At 37.2% G+C, this 12,262-nt stretch overlaps 1 protein-coding gene across 1 annotated transcript; it reads right to left on the reverse strand.

Annotated features, from left to right (window-relative positions):
• Positions 1 to 1,470: 1,470 nt before the first annotated feature.
• LOC114297618 (uncharacterized) lies at positions 1,471 to 6,171 on the reverse strand. Its single transcript, XM_082868011.1, has 3 exons — positions 5,978 to 6,171; positions 2,420 to 2,790; positions 1,471 to 2,324 (listed from the first exon to the last, which is right to left on the reverse strand). Exons 2-3 carry the CDS (start codon positions 2,786 to 2,788, stop codon positions 1,731 to 1,733), a joined length of 963 nt encoding a protein of 320 aa, XP_082724137.1. The 5' UTR covers positions 2,789 to 2,790; positions 5,978 to 6,171; the 3' UTR covers positions 1,471 to 1,730.
• Between the last annotated feature and the right edge of the window lie 6,091 nt (positions 6,172 to 12,262).

The following is a 12,262-nucleotide window of genomic DNA, read 5'->3' on the forward strand; positions in this document are numbered from 1 at the left end:
TACTCTGTTTGACAGTAATATATTACTTTGTCTCACAGGAATATGTTACTCTATTTGATAATTAATTTGTTTGACAGTAACATGTTACTCTGTTTAACAACAATTACTATGTTTGATAGTAACATGTTATTCTGTCTCACAGTAATATATTACTCTGTTTGACAGTAACATGTTATTCTGGCAATATTATCCAAGAAAAAAAAAGATGTTTTATTTTATCATTACTCAATTATGTGTTTTCTCCTTAGAGGGTTTATGAAGCAAAATAAATTAGACTGTCATTTTCATCAAATAATAGTCCAATGAAGTGGTTTTGGCTAAATTTTCCTTTTTTCCTTTTTTGATTATTATTTGTGTGTGTGTGTGTGTGTGTGTGTGTGTGTGTGTGTGTTTTCATTTGTGTTCGATCTTGCCAAAGAATGTGTAGTTGTTTGTTCTTTGTCAAATTTGAGTTTGTGTTGAACAGCTCCAAAATTTAACACATATAGGGTGCGTTTGTTTGGACGGACTGGATAAGGGGGAATTGTAATCCATCAGACTGTTAGTCCTGGGATACATTGTCCCTGGACTATTTGGTCGGACTAGATTTGTATCCTATGTTTGTTTAGTCATGGGATTAGAGGTCTGGATTGGACTATTCTATTGAATCCCATGTTTGTTTGGGATATTATGGAGAAGGATAAATGTTCAAAAGACTATTTTGCCCTTTTGAATTATTTACTAAATAATAAGAATATTAAATCTGAATTATAAATTTTATTTAATTTATTTACTGTAACTTTTATTAAATAAATAGAATATTAATAAATATTACATAAATTTATTTTAATTTGTAATTGAGATGTTTAATTTTTTTTTTTTTTTTTACTTTATTAAGTATAATTAATACCATGAATGCACCAAATATTAAATTTTTTTGACTTCATGCGTAATTCTAGTAGATCAAGACAAGGTAGCAATTGTGATAACAACATGACAAAGTTCTTGACTTCATGCGTAACAGATTTTATTGACTTCATGCCTAATTCTACCTTGTCATTCCAATTTTTTCAAGTGTTCAACTAAACATCTAGATAGATTTTTAGTGTAGCTAGATTTTTGTATAAAAAGAATATATATCACAATCCTTGATATAAAAAATCACAATTTTATTATCATAAAAAATCAAATGATAACCTCAAAGCAAAAAAATCTGAAAACACAATTTGTGAACACCCTTACATAAAAAAAATCAACCTATATATTGCTTTGTCATGTTATTATCAGAATTTTTTTGCTTTGTCATAACCAGAAATCTGGAAACACAATACAAAGCCAACCATAGAAAGGCAATATATACAATTTCAATTAAACACCATAAAATGTATACAATTTCAATTTCAATTAGTCAATTATAAACACCATAAAGGAAATATATACAATTTCAATTATTCAATTATTCAATCAGGTGGAAATATAAACACCATAAAGGAAAAGAGCTAATAAGGACACTTCACAATTTTTATTATGATCCGAAGTCTAAAGCAAAGATATTGTACAAAGCCAACCACAAAAACAATATATAAAAAGCATCCCAATTATAGTTAACAAAATACGGGTGCTTGTACACAAAAGAAGTAATAATTAAGTTTATCAACAAGTTTATAATAGACTTAACAAAAAGCATTCCCTACCATGTATATGAAATCATGGCCAAAAAGAAAATACTCCAATGAAATGCAACAAGTTTATTATGGAGCATGCCTACTTAGCAACCTCATCACCCACCTTGGCCTATCATCATGTGTCAAGCTGAAGAACATGTCAAGCTTTTGGACATCATGGGATATGATTTCACAAGCATCTAACCTTTCATCTACAGTAATTGGCAACTTCGTAAGTTCATCGTTTAGTAATGCCCGTTTAGATGCAAGATCATGTGAATACCCCATTCTTTTTCCAATGAATTCTAGCTTATCATTGGTTGTTCCCAAGACATCCACCAACTTGTCAGCAAACATGGCCAGCCCTTCAACTACTTCATCATTGGCTCTAGGTCTTTTCTTGTCTTTCTTTTTGGTAGAACTATCAGAAGGCCGTTGAGTTGTTGAGTTTGAATAATCCATTGCTTCACCAGTCTGACTATTTAATCCCATTTGTTCCAGAAAAGTGTCATTATCTGCAAGACCATGCAACAACACATCTTCTTCAGCATTCATAGCCTCAACTGAATTAGCAGGATCTTCAGCAAACTCTCCTGTAGCTCGATCTTTGCCAAATATTTGAATCCATTCATCAAAATGTCGGAAAGTTTTGTTCCTCAGGTGTTTTGCATCATTGTCCCTCTACAATGACCAACTAATCCCAATTAATATCTTCAACATAAGGTTAAAATACATATATGAAATAGTATGTAAATAACAAAAGGAGATAACTTTACTCGAACATATGCCTCCCATACACTATCACTCTCTACGTCAATTCTTTTTTCAGTATCATTCCATCCAAACCCACTAGTAGCAAGCATACCAGACACAGAATTGTATTGCTTCTTCCATATTTTAATCTTTGATTCGATATGGGGAGAGCCACGTAAATCTGTCCCGGGTAACAACTCCGCCATTTTGTTCTCCAATTTCATAAGATAGCCTGCCTTGAAAGAATTGTCAACTTTCATTCCATCATTCACAATGAACAACAAGGCTGAAATTAGACAGTCCTCTTCACGTGGGCTCCATATTCGCCTTTGTTTTAATGAATCAACCTTGTCATTCTTTTTCTTACGAGAACTGGATACCTCATTATCCATGCCTACAGTAATAATTGAACATTTCATATGCATTACCATAAAATATAAATAACTCACAAACATATATATCATAATACCAACCATTGCAAATATAATTCAACATCCACAATGTCAATTATTCATAAACGTACATAGCAATGACACATCACAAATTTAAATTGTTTAACAACAAAGCAAAGTAGAAACACAAAGCTATCTTTATCCAGTCCCTCCATTAGCTAACCAATTGTTGTACAATTGCATTGCAAATGTATCCCGCCACTCAGTCCACTCGTTAGATGTCTCAACAGTCTCAATAAAATCATCTCCCATTGGGGGTTGATTTTGTAAGGCATCCGCTAAGTCTGGATCATCCTCTAGGGGGTCAACTACCATCTCTCGTCGAATGAAGTTGTGCAACAAGCAACATGCTGTGATAATTCGATTTTGGGTTCTAATGGGATAGTATGATGCACTGCGAAGTATAGCCCATCTCATTTTCAACATTCCAAAAGACCTTTCTATGATATTCCTGGCTGATGCATGTTTCATGTTGAAATATTCTTGGTAATTATTTGGCGTTGCTCCTTCTCTCCAAACAGACAAATGGTATCGCTGACCACGGTAAGGTGCTAAGAATCCTTTCCCATTCGTATACCCCGCATCCACTAGGTAATAGTAACCTGTGCGTGGAATGTTATGCATTAAATTAAATTTTTATTCATGAATTTAAGAAAAATTATGTACTTTTGTATTACCATTTGGGATCCTTAAGCCATTGGGTCGATTGATTGCATCTCTCAAAACCCTAGAGTTGGCTACTGACCCTTCCCACCCCGGCAACACATATATGAAATTCATGTCTTGGGAGCAAACTCCCAAAACATTAGTAGCAATCTCTCCTTTTCTTGTCCTATACCTTGCTTGATGAACCACAGGTACACGAACTTTAATATAGGTTCCATCGAGTGCTCCAAGACAGTTCTAAACAAACCAATTCAATAGACATTATAATAGTTATGATTTTTATTTTCAGTAAAAAAGATTTAATAAAAGAAATTAAAAAAAAATAATGCAGTGTTACCAAATTTTTACAAATCCATTACCTGGAAGCAATTCCACCTTGGATCGGTGCTTGCTTCAGTTATAGGATTTGGTGTGACGAGTAAATTGGCTTGCAGACGCAACACAGCCTTTAAGACATCATTGAAATACCGACTAACAATCTCTCCAGACCTATAGAAATTGAACTTAACATTTCGTATTTTCAAGTGTTATGCTAAGATGAAGAGGAAAAAGGCCACCTTCTCTTCTAAAGTGACATATTTTGAATGCCCTAACCCACCTATCGTATGAACCATATTGCACAAGGTCACAAAAGCACGCCGATCCATACGGAGTTGTTCAACACATGTTATGTCACTTTCTCTCACTAGACGATTAATATAGTCCATTTGTTTTTGCAATCGATTGGGCTCTCTAATAAGGTTATGGCGATACCCAGATAAATACCTTTTTAAGACAACCTCAATGACAACAAAAGCTACGGCGTATAAGGCATGTATTTCTTGCATTACAGCTTGCAACACTACGTATAATTCAAGCTCATCGTTACTGCCATCATCAAAATCATTGATATTCTGATCCATCTCTATATAGAAGAAAATATTTAAAATTACAAATAAATTAAGTAAAGGAGAAAACATAACGGCAAATCATAAACAATTTACTAAATAGATCGGAGAATAAATACAAGATCAGAAAATAAATAGAATGAAGCTGTTGAAAATAAATAGATTATTTTATTGAAAAATAAACAAAATTAATGTTTTAGATTATTGGTCTTTTCGTGGAGATCATAATCAACATTGTTTGTTTTGACATTTACAATTATGAGTTGTAATCAAAATCTGCAATACAAATTCAAGATCAAACATTAGTTTTTAAAACATATATTTTATTTACTTAAAAATGGAAACAGTGAAAGGAAGAGACAGGGAATAAGCTTCATTCCTTCGCCTTTCAATATTTTTGACTGTGAATATGCCTTTACTGCTGTCATTGTGAAGTTAATTATTTTATTTTATTATATTTTGAAGGGTGTCATTGTCAAGTTATTAACATAGCAGCTCTGGGAAATGTTACACCGCCTTGTATCTCAAGTTCTCTCTTAAGCCATTGTAGAGACAAACTAAAATAGCACTTCTTGTTCATGATGTGGCAAAATATCAGTCCTCAGCTACATGGTCTTACAAGTCACATATGTTGAACTTCAACCATGGAAAACCAAGTTAAAGAGCAAGTGGAAAAAAGGAAACATTTTGAAACCAATATGTAGTTTTAGAATTTGAAATTATCCTTCCCACTTGTTTTTATTATACTTACCATTTTTACAAAAAAATAAAACAAAATAAAGAAGGAAATTGGAGTACCACTTGTTATTCATATATATATATATATATATATCCCTTGGCATGTATCAATAGATACATCCATCTCATATGCATATCCCCTGATTCTAATCATAAAACTTATTATCAGTACTAGCCCAACAAGTTTTGCACTAATATCTTATTTTTTAGGTTCATAGACACAAATGCACACCCATGTAAATCTCCAAATCTTATCAAATTTCAAACACATTCAATGGTTCCTACATGGAGATATAAACTGTGTTTACATTTCCTCTTTTCATAGAGCTCATACTCATTCCAAATGCCTATACTGATATTAGCCAACACGTATTCATGCTGTCAACAATACACCTCACATTGAGCTTCCTAAGGAAGTCTTAAGTTATTCAAGAGTAGTTTCTGTTTATTCTTTGCCTAAACCTCCACCGTACAAACAAAAAACAAAGCAAAAAAAAGATGAAATCACCATAAAAACAGAGCATGGATTTGGAAAAAACAGAGCATGGATTTTCTTTGTATAAACAAAAAACAAAGCAAAAAAAAAATGATGAAATGTTATAGATCTACACTGAATGGATTTCTCTTTTTTATACTTGCCATCTACATAGATCCAAAGAAATCAACCAACAAAGCTAAAGGTTACAAATCTGGAAAAAAAAAAAAAAATCTGGAATAAATAAAAGATCAAAAAATCTGGAAAAAATCTGGAAAAAATCAACTGAAAATAAATAGCATGAAGTTGCTGAAAATTAATAGAATGAAGCTCAGCAAAAAATAAATAGAATGTGTTTCAAACCTGAATGAAGATCGGATGCAAAGGTTCAACAGATCGAAGATTCAAGATGAAATGAAACTCTTGCTCCTACAGTGAAATGAAGCTTCTGCAGTGAAAGCAAAATGGGAAAAGCTAAAAGAAAGATGAGAGGGTCAAAGATGTAATAAAGCTAGCCAATCCCATGGGATACATTATCCCATAGATTCTGTCCCAGCCCCCCCCCCCCCCCCGGGATACAATACGCCAGTGAATTCCGGATTAATAGTCCGGAGGGATTATTAATCCGGACCAAAAAATCCATACCAAACAACGGACTATTAATCCCTCCGGATTAATAGTCCAATCCCATGAGTTATCCTTCAAAACAAACGAGCTCATAGTTCTTACTTTAGGAGGGTTCACTGGCAACTGAACCTTAATTTGAGGAAACTTCTATTTTAATTTTGAATTGAAAGATAGTGTTCAGAGATAATCTTTTTATTTTTATTTTAATATATATTCTGTAAAGGACAAGACAATGAAAATCTTGAAATCAATGGTGAAGACACTTATTAAATAAGTAAGACAAAAAGAAGTAATCAATTTTCTATTAGCTCCAACCCCATGCATGCATGCAGAGAGTCAAGGAGGATGGTGTAGGAGGGCTTCCACCGCAAGTGAAAGTCGGAGCTGGGCATCTGCAAGGCCAGCTCTTCCTTCTCTTCACATTCTTGCCATTATTGACTCTTACCATTAAGAAGGTAGAAAATTTTGGTGGGTTTGTCCTCTCTCTCTCTCTCTCTCTCTCTCTCTCTCTCTCTCTCTTCTTTGTGTATAAATAGAGATGGAAGGGAGAGGATGAATTGTATAAAAAAATTGAGAGACAGAGAGCTGTGAGTTGAGTGAGAGTAGTTCTCCATCTCTGATTTGTATTTGCTCTGTTTTAGTGAAATTCTTGTTTCTATCCGTGGACGTAGGCATTGGGCCGAACCACATAAATATTGGTGTCTCAATTATGTGTGATTACTCGTTGAGTGTCTTTCAGTAAAACAGAGTGCGTTTTTCAAAATTGCCCAGAATTTAAAGTAGCCAAAATCCACTTTTGATCATATCAGCTTGAAGGTCCCGACAAGACGAGCATAGAGGTAAAAATCGCGTCGAAAAAGGGCTTTGGAGTAAGCCGCACGCGGCCCACGCGCCACTGACGTCGTGCTCATGCACCAACGACTGGCCGCACGCGCAAAACCAATGAAGAAGACGATCTAACATCATCAGAAGATGTCATCGGTTTGACCAGGCACAACCCGCGTTTCGACCCGCTGACCAAGCCGCACCGCTGACTAAGTCGCTGTTGACAAGAGTCCCGCCGCTGACTAAGCTGCCGTTAACCAAGCCGTGCCACTGACCAAGTCGCGCCGCTGACCAAGCTGCCGTTGACTGAGCCCCTGACCAAGTTGCGTCGTCAACCGCTGACACCAACCGAACTGGAGGAATTGTCCGGTGCTTTTCAGGCATACTAGGCTGCACCGATCTGAACCAGTAAACTGTTTTGGCTAGATCTAAGCCATTTGAGGTTCGATTTGGGTGATCCAATAGTACTTTCCAATTATTTGGAATATTCCGGATACATCCGTACGGTCAGATTTTGCAAATCAGATTTCAAAATTTTGTAGCTTTTATTTTGGCAATCCGAAGCGCTTTTCCGATTAATTTGACCATTCCAAACTCAACGAAAATGTTTGTTTTTCCAGACAAAGATCACTTTCTATGGAGACAATTATTGATGGAGGAATCAATATTGACTTTAGGATCCATGATCAAGCTAACTGCTTCTAACTATGCAATCTGGAAGCCCAGAATAGAGGATGTCCTGTATTGTCGAGATTTGTTTGACCCTATTGAGCTTAATGGAGTCAAACCAACAACGAAAAATGATGAAGACTGGAAGTGGAAGAATCGAAAAACCATTGGCCAGATCAAACAATGGATTGATCATAGTGTCTTTCACCATGTCACCCAAGAGGCTGATGTCTATGCTCTTTGGACAAAATTAGAAGCCATGCACCAGTCGAAGACTGCTCAGAACAAAGCCCTCCTAATGAAAAGACTTGTAAATTTGAAACTGAAAGGCAATATCTCTGTTGCTGAACACACCAGTGAGTTTCAAAATCTGGTGAACCAACTGGCAACTGTCAAAATGGAGCTGGATGATGAGATGCAGACCCTATTGCCGCTCAGCTCTTTGCCAGACAGTTAGGAGATGCTGGTGGTGTCCCTCAGTAACTCTATACCATAACGGAAATTGACTATGAGCATGGTTACAGATGTTTTATTTAGTGAAGAGGCAAGAAAGAAAGACATGGGTGGAGATCAATCCCATGCCCTCGTCGCAGAAAATAAAGGTAGAGGTAGAGGTAGAGGCAGGGGAAGAAGCAAAAGCAGAAGACGCAACAGAGGAAGATCGCAAGACAAAGGGAAATACAGAGAAGGTACGAGTCGACCAAAGTTCAAGTGTTTCCACTGTGGCCAAGAGGGTTACATAAAGAAATATTGCTATGCCTTGAAAGGAGAACAAAAACAAGGAAATAGACAACCAAAGACCAAAGATGAGAACACTGTAGTTATTGTCTTAGAAGATATTGCATTATTCTCTGTTGAAGAAAAAGAATGCCTCCATATGTCAGACAATGACACCGAGTAGGTAGTAGATAAAGCAGCTTTCTACCACGCTACATCTTGAAAGGAGTTTTTCAGTACATACCAAGCTGGAGTTTTTGGTACAGTGAAGATGGGTAACTCTAGTTTTTCGAAGATTATAGGAATCGGTGATGTTCGCATCCAAACCAAAGTTGGGTGCACAATGGTGTTGAAAGATGTCAGGCATGTTTCTGATTTACGCTTGAATCTTATTTCAGGAATAGCCTTAGATTGACAAGGCTATGAGAACTACATCAGCAAAGGTATGTGGAAATTGAAGAAGGGATCTCTGGTGGTAGCCAGAGGACAAACAAGTGGCACGTTGTACAAGACTCATGTAGAGGTGAATTCAGATAGCCTCAACGCAATAGAAGATGAGGCATCACCAAATTTATGGCATTAAAGGCTGGGTGACATGAGTGAAAAAGGGTTGCAGATTCTGGCAAATAAGTCTCTTATTCCCTTTGCCAAAGATGCAAAATTGAATCCTTGTGATAACTGCTTATTTGGGAAGCATCATAGAGTTTCTTTCCACTCATCATCCCGAAGACAATAAGAGTTGTTGAACGAAGTATACTTTGATGTATGCGGTCCCGTAGAAGTGGAATCTTTGGGTAGCAAAAAATACTTCTTGACGTTTATTGATGATGCATCACGGAAGGTATGGGTCTATGTCCTAAATACCAAAGTTGAGGTGTTCCAGCATTTTTAGACATTCCATGCTATAATGGAAAGAGAGACCGGAAAGAAGTTGAAGTGTCTCCGAACAGGCAATGGAGGCAAGTACTCGTCAAAGGAGTTGGAAACCTACTGTGCTACTTGTGGCATCCTGCATGAGAAGACTATTCTTGGAACCACACAACACAATGGTATAGCTGAAAGAATGAACTGGACTATTGTAGAGAAGGTCAGATGTATACTCAAAATGGCAAAGCTGCCAAAGCCATTTTTGGGAGGAGCTGTTCACGTTACTTGCTATTTGATCAACAGATTGCCATCAGTTCCACTGAATTTTAAGATTCCAGAAAAAGTATGGTCTGGAAGGGAGATCTCTTACTCTCACTTGAGAGTGTTTGGGTGCAAAGCATTTGCACATGTATCCAAGGAGCACAGACAAAAGCTGAATGATAAAGCCACTCCATGCATCTTTATTGGCTATGGAGATGAAAAATTTCGATACAGATTGTGGGATCCAAAAAACAAGAAGGTTATTCGAAACCGAGATGTGGTATTGCAAAAAGGCCAAACCTTAAAAGACTTTGGGTAACCAGCCAAACCCAAAGTTGATGATGTTTTAGAAATTATTCCCAATCCTGCACTATCACGACATGCCACTGATGAAGAAGAGCTACCGCAGCTTGCAGCCAATGATGTAGAGTTGCAGGATAGATTTTTAGAAGAAGAAGATCTAGAAGAATAGGGTGTTGAGCTGAGGGAGCCACAACCTCCTCCGCCAGAGACTGTTGGTCCACAGTTACGAAGATCAACAAGAGAGTCTAAGCCGTCGTCAAAATACCCTACTTCTGAGTATATTTTTCTCATTGATGAAGGGGAGCCAGAAACTTTTCAAGAGGCTCTAAATCATAAAGAGAAGAGTAGCTGGCAGCAAGCTATGCAAGAAGAGATGTGGTCCTTGCAGAAAAATCGGACTTATGATTTGGTAAAACTTCCCCAGGGTCGAAAAGCACTGAAGAACAAATGGGTGTTCAAGTTGAAGAAAGATGGCAGCGGAAAGCTAGTCAAATATAAGGCTCGATTGGTTGTCAAAGGTTTTGGGCAGAAGAAAGGTATTGATTTTGATGAAATCTTCTCGCCAGTTGTGAAAATGGCATCTATTCGAGTAGTTTTGGGACTAGTGGCCAGTTTGAATTTGGAACTTGAACAAATGGATGTGAAAATAGCATTTCTCCATGGTGATCTGAAGAAAGAAATTTATATGGAGCAACCAGAAGGTTTTGAAATAAACGGGAAAGAAAATTTAGTCTGTAGATTGAAGAAGAGTCTCTACGGCCTCAAATAAACACCGAGACAGTGGTACAAGAAGTTTGACTCATTCGTGGTAGGCCATGACTACAAGAGAACTGCTGCAGACCAGTGTGTATATGTTAAGAAATTTCCTGGTGGAAATTTCATCAAACTCTTGCTCTATGTTGATGACATGCTGATTGTTGGACAGGATACCACAGCAATCAGATCACTGAAGAAGGAGTTATCACAGTCCTTTGACATGAAGTACCTAGGCCTTGCACAACAAAATTTGGGCATGAAAATTATGCGTGACAGGAAAGCCAAGAAGTGGTGGCTGTCACAAGAGAAGTACGTTGAACGGGTGATTGAGAAGTTCAACATGAAAGATGCCAAGCCAGTCAATACTCTGCTAGCTAATCATTTTCAAGCTGAGAAAAAGTTCTTGTCCCCCCTCTACTAAAGAAAGAGAAGAGATGAAGGCAATTCCTTACTCATCCGCCATATGGCGTTTGATGTATGCAGTGGTGTCCACCCAACCAGATATTGCTCATACTGTTGGAGTTGTAAGTAGATTTATTTCCAATCTAGGGAAAGAGTATTGGGAAGCAGTCAAGTGGATTCTGAGATACCTTAAGGGTACATCGAAAATGTGTTTGTGCTTTGGAGGAGCAAAACAAATCTTGGACGGTTATACAGATTCAGATATGGCAGGCGATCTTGATGGTAGGAAATCTACATCAGGGATTATGTTTACTTTCACAGGGAGAGCTGTGTCTTGGTAGTCCAAACTGTAGAAGTGTATTGCTTTATTCACAACTGAGGCAAAGTATATTGCCAAAGCAGAAGTTGGGAAAGAAATATTGTGGTTAAAGTGGTTTCTCCAAGAACTAGGACAAAAGCACGAAAAGTTCACGGTACATTGTGATAGCCAGAGTGCCATAGACTTGAACAAGAATTCTATGTACCATTCTCGCACGAAGCACATTGATGTTCGATATCATTGGATACACGAAATGATGGAAAAGCAGTTATTGAAACTAATCAATATCCATACAAATAAGAATCCAGCTGACATGCTTACAAAGGTGGTCTCGAGAGACAAACTCGAAATTTGCAGAGACACTACCGGGATGGACTTCAAGTGAGAAGTCAGTCATGCATGTGGGTATGGAAAGGGAGAATTGTTAGCTCCAACCCCATGCATGCAAGTAGAGAGTCAAGGAGGATAGCGTACGATGACTTCCACTACAAGTGCAAGTTTGAACTGCACATCTGCAAGGCCAGCTCTCCCTTCTCTTCACGTTCTTGCCATTGTTGACTCTCACCATTAAGAAGGCAGAAAATTTTGGTGGATTTGTCTCTCTCTCTCTCTCTCTCTCTCTCTCTCTCTCTCTCTCTCATCTTTGTGTATAAATAGAGAAGAGAGGAAGATGATGAATTGTATCAGAAATTTGAGAGACCGAGAGCTGTGAGTTGAGTGAGAGTAGTTCTTCTCCTCTTATTTGTATTTGCTCTGTTTTAGTGAAATTCTCATTTCTATCCATGGACGTAGCCATTGGGCCGAACCACGTAAATATTTGTGTCTCAGTTGTGTGTGGTTGCTTGTTGTTTATTTTTCTGGGTGTCCATGATCCTAACATTTTCATAATGAAAAACAATGCA

The sequence above is a fragment of the Camellia sinensis genome, chromosome 1, assembly GCF_055761805.1.
Source record: "Camellia sinensis isolate YWXY chromosome 1, ASM5576180v1, whole genome shotgun sequence".
Taxonomy (NCBI): domain Eukaryota; kingdom Viridiplantae; phylum Streptophyta; class Magnoliopsida; order Ericales; family Theaceae; genus Camellia; species Camellia sinensis.